Raw genomic sequence first — 13,478 nt, forward strand, 5'->3', positions numbered from 1 at the left:
TGCTCATATTCTAGCTGTCACGAAATCAACATTTATAAAGACTACGAATGACATGTTTCCAAACACAGCACTATATGAGCATGAGGCAGTAAACACGTTCTGATAGCAGTGAACAATGGGGTTCCAGTTCAGCTGTGGGACTTGTATAAGTCATCAGACGTCGTTCTTTATTAGTGTATTCGTCATAAATCTTCATACCTTATATTGGTCGGTTTTGTCCAGTTTTGAACAAAGACGTGATTTATATGATTCATACAGCTTCAGTGTTGCACTGTTTCTGAACAATGTATATTTTATACAGTATATTGTTGTATTTCTGATGGCATTACTACCGCATTGAACAGGACCCAAAGCTGCTTATTTCAACCAATAAGTGAAGGATGGGGTGAAATGTTTTGTGCAGTTTTTTATCCAAGATAAGATTTTTTCTTAAATTGTAGGACGGATTGGTTTTAGTTTATGGTTATTACAGAAGATAGTTGCACCCACCAGTGGTTTAGGAAAAACTCGATAATAGTTATGCTTATTTGGATTAGGCTATATTTGGTATATTTATTCGCAACTAGCTGTTTGGAAAACTCAAAACTAATAAGAAGCAAGGGGTTTCTGGGAAATGTAAACAAACAATTATAGATAAAAACTAATGGACAGATGACGCATATTGAATATCTGAACTGTGAACACTGAACAACCGTTTAATTAAGCTCCGTGTTCAGAGGAGAGTAATAGTAATTTCGTGTGATTTTTTTTTTAAAGGCAAAAACTTAATATATTTTAAAAGATGATATGGTAGTAACAAATTAAACAAGTACAAGCTGCTATACCCGTGCTTTGCAACGGAAAGAAAATGTGACCTAGAGAGCTATTAAAGTAATTCTGATGTGTGTTTTAAAATACGGCAACTCTATGATTTAGTTTGAAAATATAAACTGATTTAAAAGAGTAAACCTACTTTCTTTCAAACTCCTACTTTTTATGTTAATAGATCCAAAAGAATATGACAACATACCTTAGTGTAACAATAGCATCAATTGCTTCATATTGATGCTTCACGAATGACATGTTTTACCATAATTCTTCAACTTTAGTCAAGCCTCTTTACATGTAGCTTACTATAAATTACAAAATAAAACTTTGAGCAATACTTTACAAAACGTATACAACCTTTCTTTAAAACCAAACATAATCCTCCTAAATCTTCATAAAGCATCACAAACATCTTTTTCCAGTAAATAAACAAACACAAACACCAGTTCATTAATTGTACTGACCAGCTGTTTCATTAACTAAATTAAATCAAATCATGTAAACTGTGGAAGCATGCCAGGCGTAGCCCTTTGGAAATCAGCCTGTGGGACAGAGCCCTTAGGAAATTCGTCCATATCAATACTTTTCGGCAAATCTACAAACTCTAAGCTTCATTTTGATGTGACATTTGCCTATATTTTTATTTGGTAAATGGCCTTAACCGTTTACATAAAATTTGATTGTATCACTTTAATAATACAAATAGATGGTGTAATTTTTTCTAATCCAAAATGGCCACCGCTAGGTACCATTTTAGAGTTTTCCAGAATATCTCTAAAACTATCAACTTTTTGGATACTATACTTATAATAAATTTGCAAATTAAAGAAGACTAGTGCACCTGTTGCTCGAATTCGAACAATTGCAAAGGATTACAGGCGTTATTTCAAACGATAACAGTCATAATTTCCAATGACTTAAAGAGTCAACTCAAAGATAATGTAGGCCTAATCAATCGCTCCACTTCAGTTCTCGAAAATAAAAACGAACTCACTCTGAAAACGAACGCTCTTGTGTGTATCATGTGTTTACCATGAACAGCTGTAATTAATAAAAAATTGTCGTGTGATTAAGTAGGTAAACAAATTATTTTACTTCATAAGAAATACATTGGGATTTTGATGGCTTTTGGGGCAAAGCCCGAGGACCTTTATTACAGGAATTGGTGAAAGGAGGCGTCTACTTAAAAAAATATTTAATTTTGACATATTTTAAAAATTCGTCCATTATTACCAGAGGAGTATTTTTTTGTAGAAATTACCTTCACTTATTATATTTAAGGATAACATTTCCTATAAGAATAGTATATGAAGTAAAACACTTGTACTTATTCATGAAACTGTAATGTTTATGTTCATGAAACAATACTAGGTAAAGCAAAGTTGAATGAAACCCATTATTTTTATAAATTTGTCATCAAGTTTTTAGTTTTATAAGTCAATGTCAGATCCCTCTAGTTAGATCTCCAGTTTCATATTTACTTGTTTCATAGTTTATTTTTTGTTTGTTGAACTTTTTGTAGGATTTAGTGTAATTGTAAGTGACCTTTATGTTGTTCTGTTGGAAGTAGAATAATAGCGAATGTACCAGAGTATGACCACTGACCAGTCCTGTGCACATGTGCAGGCAGAAGGAGACAAATGCTAATGTAAATTCTATGAAAGCCGGAAAGCATTTTAAAACATCGCATTTTAAAACATCGTACTTGCACTATTTTCAAATAAGGACAATCTGTGAAACATCAATCTTTTCGTAGGGATTTCATGATTATTTCGTGACAAGATTTGAACTAACATAAACAATTTTATTTTTGTTCTTGATACAGTAAGTTGTTTAATATCAAAAGTTAAAGCTGTACGGTACTGAATTACGAACTAAAATGTATGGTGGCAAAACAATAATTGTTTATTTATTAATTGTTAAATTTATTAATTATAAATTGTTATTTAAATAAAATTTAATATATTGGCACTGATGGATGTATACAGTATTCTAAACCAATTGAAAAAATTGTTTGACACCTTTTGTAGTAAAAATAAATAATCAACAAATATCTAATTGAACGGTAAATGACGTACAGTATTCTTAAAATTGCACGTTTGTTTACATAAGGCTAAAAAAATCATGGAAAATTACAACCATTTACTAGAAAAAAGGCCCCCTCCACAAAAAAGGTAAAAAGGTTGATATAAAAAATTATCGTCCTATTTCCCTTGTTTCAACCTTTTCGAAGATATTTGATAAGATTTTTCTTTCTAGACTGATATCTTTTATTGATAAACACAATATTCTTTCCCCGAATCAATTTGGCTTCACAAAAAATAGAAGTAACTTACAGTCGATGCCATTCACTTTCTAGTCTCATCTTTGACTTAATCCCTTGATTCAGGAAAGGCTGCAGCTGGAATCTTCTTCGATCTTAGCAAAGCCTTCGATACGGTAGATCACGGCTTCTTATTAGACAAACTTTGCTCACTCGGGATAAGAGGTGTGGTTCACTCCTGGATAGAATCTTATCTGACCGGCAGAACTCAGGCAGTTCAAATTCCTTTCATTGATGACAACAACTGTTCAAAGTCTGCATTTTCACCTCCCCTGGCAATCACTGCAGGGGTTCCTCAGGGCTCGGTGCTTGGTCCGTTCTTATTCATCCTTTTTATTAATGACCTGCCAAGTTCTGTGCCTGAGTCTGAGGGTAGGGTATGTTTGTTTGCTGATGACACCTCATTGTCGTTGTCTGCAACATGCATGCGCGACCTCAGAAGGAAAGCGATTGGTCAGATCAACTCAATATTACATTGGTTTAACTGCAATAGCTTGTTTGTAAACAGTGCAAAAACACAAATGATCAAATTTCATATCAGAAACAAAGAAAACACAACACCCCTGTCAATTTCCATAGACAACAATCATTTCATTCCGTCCTGTTCAGAAACTAAGTTCCATTGCGTTCACATCGACAGCCAGTTGAAATTCACACCCCACTTAGATTATGTCCGTCATAAATTGAGTTCTAGTATATTCTTATTAAGAAATTTGGCAACATTCTTGGACTGTAAAGTTCTAGTGGTGGCTTACTACGGACTGGTTTTTCCTTGCCTTTCATATGCAGTCGCAGTTTGGGGACATGAGTGTGTAAATTCTAAAAGAGTTTATAAACTACAAAAGAAAGCCATCAGAACAGTTTTTAAGAAGCGACGTAGATTTTCCTGTAAAACACTTTTTGCTAACTATAAAATTCTTACTTTTCCGTCAATCTATATCTTAAAATGTCTCGTATTTGTTAAGAAAAATATCAACCTTTTTCAAAATCAGTCTCGCCCTATCTCCTATGGTTTGAGAAGCCGGTCCGATTTGGACATTCCAAAGCACAAAACTGTGTTTTTTGAAAATCATTTATTTTACAATGGCATTCAACTGTTCAATGCACTGCCCGCTCCCCTGAGGATGGAAAATAGTGTGGACAAATTTGGCAAAGCAGGGGTTAAGAGCCTTCTTTTGTCACGCTGTTGTTACAGTGTAGAAGACTTCTTAAGAAATCAATGATTTTTAGTTTTTAGATTTTATTTATAAGAAATATTTTTTTTATTTGTAAGAGAAATTTTGTTGACGCTATTATGCAGTTGTAACGACTGTCAAATAAATAAAGATATTTGACTTTGAGTTTAGAACGAGCATTAAATTTCACATCAAAATTTTAATGCTCAAAATCCAAGTGTTCATTTTATATCAGTACTATATTGTATTGAATAAATGATTATGCAGGTAATGAATGGTTCATTAAGTAATGAGAGGAATTGATGAGTATCCTAGAAACCAGACTAATTTATTCATGCTATGGTAATATAATTGACTGTAGATAATAAAGTGCTATTAGCAATATTAATCCTAGTTGGTTTCTACATATGCCATAGATATCTTGTTTGTTGCATAACCTGATGTATTATGTGTTATATTTCTAGCAGCTCATACAGAACTGTTAATTTAAAACTTTGATCAATATAATTTTTTTTTTTTCTAGTATGTTGGAAGTGCATCTTGCTCATTGATGAACGGCAAAACGACAGAAGAAATTCAGTGGATAGAGCTTCGCCTGAGCAAATACCTTTGGTAGAGGTGCATTCGGAAAGGGGCAATTCGATACAAGAAACACCAGCAGTGACCACTCTACCTTCATCTTCAGCGCGTGGAACTTCAGTGGATATAGCCTCTCCAGAACACTTACCGTTGGTAGAGGTGCATTCGGAAAAGGGCAATTCAATACAAGAAACACCAGCAGTGACCACTCTACCTTCATCTTCAGCGCGTGGAACTTCAGTGGATATAGCTTCTCCAGAGCAATTACCTTTGGCAGAGGTGCTTTCGGGAATGGGCAATTCAATACAAGAAACACCATCAGTGACCACGCTACCTTCAACTTCAGCGCGTGGAACTTCGGTGGATAGAGCAACAACAGAGCAAAAAACTTTGGTAGAGGTGCATTCGAAAAGGGGCAATTCAATACAAGAAACACCAGCAGTGACCACTCTACATTCAACTTCAGTGCGTGGAACTTCAGTGGATGGAGCTTCTTCAGAGCATACACTTATGGAAGAGGTAAATGTGGAGGAAGGAAATTCCGGACAAGAAATACCAGTAAATGGAACTGTGCAAGAAATTGTGTTGCATGGAACCGTAATGCAAGGAACTTCATTTCAAGGTACTTTGTTGCAAGAGACTATATTGCAAGGGATGTTTTTGGAAGCAACTTTATTCCAAGTAAACTTAATACAAGGAAATATCATCCAAGGGACTTTTTTACAAGGCATTTTCACACCGGGAGCAGTGTTTCAAGGGACATTTTTTCAAGAAAACAGAATGGGAGCTTTTTTGCATGGATCGGTATTACATGGGACGTTAGTTGAAGGGCTTTCATTGCACGGAACTCTACTGCACGGAAACTTATTTCAAGGAACATTATTGGACAGAATTAGGGTACGAGGGACTGTATTGGGAAACAGTTTAAGGGAAGTAACTTTAAGACCGGACACTTCATTTCAAGGAACTTTACTACCAGGAACTTTGCTACAAGGGAACTTTGTGCAAATTTGTTTATCACATGGAACCGTTATGCAAGAAAATACGAGACAAGAACCGTTTATACCGGGAACTGACTTCCGAAGGGCTTTATTTGAAGAGTATTCAATGGAAGGTAATTCATCTGAAGAAAATTCATATGGGACAGCTTCAGAGAGTGAAGAGAACCCATAATGGCAAACTTAGAGGAAAGAATTTTATTCAAAGAAGGTGATGGCCTTAGTGAATGAACATTGTCCAGATAAAATCTAAGGGCGCTAGCCTTAGGACAAGGTACTTCGTCAGGAGATAAAGGAACTTAAGTGTGGACAGAAAGAGTTTCTCAGTGTTTTTGTAGGGTCACTTGAGAAATATTGAGTTTTTAACTTGATGGTTACAGGTACAGGTAACATTCTTTGATTTGTATTTTATTATTATTATCATAGATTTTTATTCACCTATGTCAGTTGAACTAGGGAGAGCTTACATCACTTAAATCCAGCCAAACTGTATTTTTACAGTTTAATTTAAGTTGTTTATTTGTATAGTGCTTAAGAAATACTAGGTGCTTTAACTTTATTGTCCTGAGGACCTGCGTGTATTTTAAGGTAGCCTATATCAGGTCGATTTGATAGGTAGGTTTATTAAAGTAATTAAATTATAAAGTGGATTTTTGTCACAGAAACTGAATATGTTATAAGCTATTTTTGTAGTTTTATAAAACTTTATAAAAGTAATGAAATTTCTTGGTATAAAAACACCAGCCTACAAAACCACCATCATGAGTCAATTAGTTTTAGTTTAATAATTAACTAATAATTTTTCATTGATCTCTGATATCTGATGAACTAACCATCAGTCTTAACACACACACTATTATAAAATTAATGTTTGAAATAGAAAACCTCAATGCAGTATTTGAATGTTATATTCTCAAATTATTATCCAAGGAAAATTATTTATAAGGTCATTAATTACTTTTTTGTATGGTTGGTAAATAAAGTAAGCCTAAATTGCTGGGCAATAAAACCAGTAAAAGCAGGTATTAAGTTAAGGGTAATTTTTGTTTCTCATTCCTACAATATTTGTTGCTAATATAACAAACATTAGACATAAGGTTTTTTTTTAATAACTAGACTATGTATGTATATTGATTGTACTCTAGAATATATCAATCAATAATTAATATTACTTTATTATATTTTTTACTTATTTTAGTTACCTTTAGATCCCTCTAGTTAGATCTCCAGTTGTAAACAATGTAGTTGATCAGCAGAGTGTAATATTAAGGACTGGGTAAATTAAAGCCAGATTGGAGATAAAAAAATAAAAAAATTCCTTTTTCTGAAATGGTGACTGTGGAAGTGTATGTTAGGTTGGGTTTTTTTACTTTGGGAATAACTTTAATTTAGAGAAGAGAAATTGGAATACCTTTTTATTTACTTAAATAAAAAATATTAAGCTCCAACTAATAAGGATGAGTAATTTGTCTAAACAAAGAATGTCAAATTTTAAATATGCTACTTTGTTAATATCAAATGTTAAATTTACACTTAGAATGTAACAATTCTTAGCAACACCATTAATTGTTAAGCGGTGGTTTAGCTGTAAAATTAATTGTAAGTTAAAATTGGATCCTTAGTTAAGATTCAATCCCAGTTTATCTTTTAAGCAGAACTTCCAAACTCAAACCGAGCAAGAGATAATTATAAAGTTTTCTTCAGACAAAGCGTGAAGAGTTTCTTTGAGTAATTGAAGCTGTCAATTTGAATTTGTAAATAAAACTCGTTTGGAACATTCCAATTAAATATCGCAGGGATGGTTTTCTTAAATTTTAACTTAACTTGCATCAAATTAACGATTGTTTCTATTTTAGGAACTCATTTTTTTCAGGCTTATGTTTCTTATTTAAAATTTAACTCTCATAGCCCTTGTTAATTAAACTGCATACCTACGTAATTTTACAGTAAGTAGCCTAAATGGTGATCCAATTCCAGTTTCACATTTTTGATAAAAAAAAAACACAATCCATTTTTGTGTAGACCAGTGTTTAGAGTTTTAACTAAGAGTAATTTAACAGAAATATAAAACATTTTTCCATCCATTCGGAGGTGCGACATCAGCGTGTGATATTCCTCATACAGTTCTCTCTCTTTATTAATAGTGTGTACCCACGTCTTCTTACATATTTCAACCTCGGCCAAGGCAAACAGAAACAAAGCATCTTCATCAGATGACTTGATGAGCGACAAATGATGAGAAGGTAAGTACAACTGACCACAACACTGTCACCTTACCAACTGAGTTTGAGTTCACCGCAAAACTTCTTGCTTTGTATTTGCGCCACCTAAAATCCCGCAAGAATAGTTCCCGTCACTACATTTCTAGGAGCTAGAAAATTTGAGTTGCTCCCATGTTTGGTGAGCACAGGCTTTTAGTGCTACAGGTTGATTGGTTGGCTGAGACTGTGGGGTTGTCACATGCTGCAGTCTTTGTATTAGATATTCTATGGTAATTGTTATAAAATCCACCATATCATGGACATTGTTATTTGAAAACAACTCTATATTTTAGCTAAATTAAATGGTAGTGTCTAAATCAGAAACCAGAAAATATGCTGATTTTTAGTGAGGAAACACTTACCAGAAGCGTAATGTGTTTTACGCCACACTACACTGTTTTAACAAACTTCCCAAGCAAGGAGAATTTAGTCCAGAAAACAGCTGTTTGCCACCAGCTTAATCAAATGGGGATTCATTACGTACTACTGTACTGTAATGAGATTTTACTGCACACCAACCAGCTGATTATATTTGGCAATGAGTTATTATAAATAAAAACATAACCTCTTAGAGGATATGAGTAGTGGAACGATCACACTCGTCCAGTAAACACATATTTTCAGGACTAGTAACGTAATATACTATTACGTTTATTGTTTACGTATTATTATGCCAAATTTTAGGCTAGGTAAATTTCAGCAGGAATAAGTATTTAGCAGAAATAGCTTGATAATTAAGAAACGAGCAATCTTTTTAATACAATTGTACAATTTTACCTATGAAAACCTAAAATTCCACCAAAATACTATTGATGAGCATTGGAACTTCTAAACTAGGTCGTCTTCTAGACTAGAATATCAAAGTATACATTCAATGTAAAACAAATATATTCATATTATTCATTCTGATAGCCCCTGGACTACGAATAATGACTTATATAGGCTTACCTCCGTCAGTAGTCCAAAATTGTGTCTTTTTCAACTAATGTTGTTCAAAGCTTACATGTTTCGTTGCACTGCAACATCGTCAGAGCTTTTTGTCAAAAACATCAAATGATTTATACATGGGCCCAGTCTACCTACAACCGCTGCCGTGCCGTGTCGATAGCGCTATCGTGTTATTACGTGTTTAAATGTTTCAAGTTCCGTGTTTTGTTTTATGTATAAATCATTTGATGTTTTTGACAAAAAGCTCTGACGATGTTGCAGTGCAACGAAACATGTAAGCTTTGAACAACATTAGTTGAAAAAGACACAATTTTGGACTACTGACGGAGGTAAGCCTATATAAGACAAATATATTACTTATTGCTTATAAATCCTGTAGTTTACTATATCCTTTTTTTATATTTTATTTTACAGCATAATCTATTTCTATAAATAAAATACGCTTGTTTTATATTTCAAAAGTTTGGTCTGAAAAATAAAACGCTCCAGATCAAGTATAGTTTTTAATTTATTCACGACATTTACAAATACTGTACAAAATTGCTTAGCTTATTACAAAAACTATAATAACTCTACATAAAATCTCTTTTCTACCTCCTGAGAACATATAAAAAACATATTTCTTATGGAAATATTGGTAATCTTGATAATATGACAGTTTCATTTTCAAAAGTTAAACAGGACAATCCCCTAAAAATTAACTCTTTTAATAACTGCCAAAAAAATTAAATTAAAAGGATTGTTACAGAACAGAGAGTTATTGTTAGGCCATTCCTTAGATATTCCAACATATCATCAATGAAAAAAACCCTATAAGAAGCTAAATGCTTATAGAGAATAGACAGACTCGGAAGCCGCACTACTCTAACTCTCTCTCTCTCTCTAAGCCGATTCATTGTCTCACTCAGTCAGCTGACTTAGCAGCGCGGTCGTGATAGTAGCGCCTTCGCTACCTTGCGGCTGCCATGGGAACTATCCGAAATTCAAATATTCCCAAACTAAATTTTTAACATAGGCATTGCGCTTCTTATAGAGGTTTGTATTCATTGATATCAGTGATCACCCACTATCAACTATTGAGATCTTGTTGTGTTTAGCAGGGCCTTTGTAATAGCATTTTAAGTTGATTGTTTACATTTTTGCTAAAATGTATAAACATAAACCATACATAAGTTTAATTATAAGTCCAATGATAACAGCGTTACACCTTAAAGGCCCTTACACATCAAAGGTTACTGCCTATAAGTCAAGACAAGCTTGTTTGCAATGGGCAATAAGAAAATTGTTTCACGTTGTATTTAGCAATTGTTCACGGATTCTTATGAACCGAATAATTGAGATTCAATCGAGGTTTTGTGTTTCAGTTTTTTGCTAGGACAGAAAAATTTGTGATCGTAAAATCTGTCCTAAACTTTGAGTTTCAAATATTGAATCCACGTTTACAAAATACATATAAGGTAGCCTACTATAAGCATCTATTATCACTATTATTTAATTTATTTTAAATCACTTATGGACTGAAAAAATCCACTTTCAAAACTGTTCCAAAATTTGGGACAGTTTACTGCTAACTCAGCAAAATTAGTGATTATCTCCAGCCATCATGAAAATGTCCAAGATCGTCTTCTGCAGTCATATCAATAACTGTATTGATTTCCTGTGATAGAGGCAACATCTTTAATTATTGCAACATCCATGAAGATTTACCGATCGCTGCCATGTTTGTGATTGTTTCCAACAATTGTTGTGACTTCCACAAGCCTAGCAACGTTGTGAACTCATGATCATCATCCTCAATCATCATTTTCTTACTTGACACAATTACACAAAATTATTGGCATATTATATTGGCGATCATTTAAGATATAACATTTTTCAGGCCATAAAAAATAGGAGCAAAATTCACAGATTTTTCCTGGTCATCCAAATTGAAGTACAATTTCCAGGTTAGCTGGACACTCTGTTACAAGTCAAAAGAACGAGAGGAATAATGCTTATGAAGTAAGGGCCTTGCAGTAAATGGCCAAAATTTTAACAAATGTTGACTTTCTAACCTAAGTGGAGTTGTCTCTTCTTCTTTTTGGAGTGAAGGTAGATTTTGCATCTTCAAGAGAGTTTCTCTTCCTTTTCGGTGCCTCACTTCGGGCCCGAGTGTGCAGCTTGTCTACATTGACTGGGTCCTTGCGCCACGGAACTCCTTCGCCCATTGCTTCCACCATCAGCTGTAGAGGGAAAAATGCTATTATTAGCATCATAAAAATAAGAATCAGTCACTGAGAGGGAATAAAAAAAAAAAATTTAAACTGTAATCTAAATCTAAACCAATTTTTATTTAACACTTGTAAAATAGTAAAAATTACAATTAAAACAGTAATAAAACAACTACAGTATTGAATATCCATAAAATAATACATCTTAATAGTATCCAATCTTTACCAGTTATTTCCATTTTTCACTATGGAACAACACCAAGTATGCAAAAGACAAATTGAGCAAAAGCTTAGTAGGCAGCAAAAAAATGGGTATTTATCCAGTTGTTTACCCAAAGCTATTGGCAAATGGTCACAGTTTTTTGACAATTTGTACTAGGTGTGATGGGTCTGTAGTATAAATAGACTAAATTAAATTTACAACTACAACAACTCCTACAACTGTTTCTTTTGGCCTTCTGAGCCATTCTAATGTCTAAATGAATCTAGTTGTTCTGCTTCAAACTGAACCTTTCTGCAGCTCAAGAAATAACAAATACAGAAGTAGGGAAATTAGATTAGTGAACTTAGTTCAGAGGTCCCACAGAGCATACTCAATGTTCGAATCATGTCACATTCTACTTCTACAAGATGTTAGATGGATTCATCAAACTGTAAGAGGGCAGACAGCGTTACTGTCACCAAGCCTGAAACACTTGAAAATGTTCTCTGAAATGACCCTGTTCAGTTAAAAGTGCAACAGCCAGCCTTATACTTTTTTTTTAGAGTGAGCACTTTAATTTTTTTTCATAGTTTTTCAGGGTAGGCTATGCTTCTTTGATGAAAAAAGATCAGTGTACATACTGTAGTAATTATTTCAATTATGAAGAGTCGATAAGGTTGAAAGTTATTGACTGCAGCCACAATGTCAGAGGAATCCTGCCTAAGTACAGAAGTACTCCAACTACCAAAAATTCATTCACCCAGATAGCCAATTATTTGGATAACCACTAGGAGACAAAAATAAATAATAAACTCTTCCAAAAATCTAGTTCATTGCAGTGTTTTGCAGGATTTTTTAGGAATCCATTTCATATTTCAATGTGTGTAGAATATGTTCATAACGCAGCGACTATAATTGATGCCTAGTGCCACTGCAATGTATATTTTTTCTTAAAAAATCCAATTATAAGCTAATTTTTTATTATCTGGACGCGGTCCTAATGAGTAATGATGCCGATAACTGGAATTCAACTGATTTTTAAATCAATGTAGATTAGTGGACAAGATACCTCAATGTGTTGCAAACACTCGTTCTGCATGATGCTGGCCATCTCATACACGAGGGACTCGCTGTTGTTGTACATGATGGCGTTTTGGAACATCAGCAGCAAGTCTCGTTGGAACTCCACAGTAGTGCGCAAGTCTCCAACCTCTATTCTCTTCTTGATAGTGAACAAGTCTACCGGCCTACACACAAAAATATGTGTTAAATCGTGAAGGGTTGGTATTTCCAAGTTAGAATGGGAAATAAGGGTTTTCTTTCAATGTCCTAACACAAGGCAATCATATTTTTTGTAACAAAATCTAACAAACTAAACTGTCAAGGTTTAACTTTTGTGGTTGAATTCAAGGCGCTTGTTCTATAATGACAGATTATTCTACAGGCCAAAAAGCACATGTTAGCTTATTTTAACCATTACATTTTCATCCAGATACAAGGAATAGGGCTATGGGGCTGTGTATGGAAATATTTAACATATCAGTTTGAACATCAGGTTAATAGCTTTTCATATGAACAAAACATTATTGTAACATTGTATGGAACAGAACACAACATAAATTTAGCATTAAGGAAATCATTCATAAGGTGGTACAATGTTTAAAAACTATGTTATAATCTTATATTTGGCACCATCAAAAAGGTCATTGATACAATGAGGGCACGGAACCGGTTGTCTAACTCTCTACTTGAAATTCCGTCCCATAGACTAAGTAAATGTGCCAGTAACCATTCAATCATGAGCTTAAAGTTATTCAATGTATTGCACTCTGAGTCAAGAGCGTTGCCTGAGTTGGTTTTTAAAGATAGGCTATACAACTGGCTTGTTGAACAACCTTTTTATGTGATTAAAGAGTTTTTGATGTAAAAGTTGTTAAGTTTTGATGTTTAGTTTATCTAGTAGCCTATATTCTCC

At 33.8% G+C, this 13,478-nt stretch overlaps 1 protein-coding gene across 2 annotated transcripts in view; it reads right to left on the bottom strand.

Moving 5' to 3' along the window:
- Positions 1-9,632: 9,632 nt before the first annotated feature.
- Positions 9,633-13,478, bottom strand: part of LOC128993534 (bromodomain-containing protein 8-like) — a 46,456-nt gene continuing 42,610 nt past the window's right edge. For both annotated transcript variants that reach the window (XM_054417506.1, XM_054417505.1), the window contains 2 exons: positions 12,573-12,750; positions 9,633-11,313 (listed from right to left, as the gene is read on the bottom strand). In XM_054417506.1, the coding sequence (XP_054273481.1) occupies positions 11,146-11,313; positions 12,573-12,750 (346 nt within the window). In that variant the 3' untranslated portion in view covers positions 9,633-11,145. The remainder of the gene's footprint in view (positions 11,314-12,572; positions 12,751-13,478) is intronic.

Source organism: Macrosteles quadrilineatus, unplaced genomic scaffold (genome assembly GCF_028750875.1).
Source record: "Macrosteles quadrilineatus isolate MER2022 unplaced genomic scaffold, UCM_ALF_1.0 Scaffold_4__1_contigs__length_99947679, whole genome shotgun sequence".
Lineage (NCBI taxonomy): Eukaryota > Metazoa > Arthropoda > Insecta > Hemiptera > Cicadellidae > Macrosteles > Macrosteles quadrilineatus.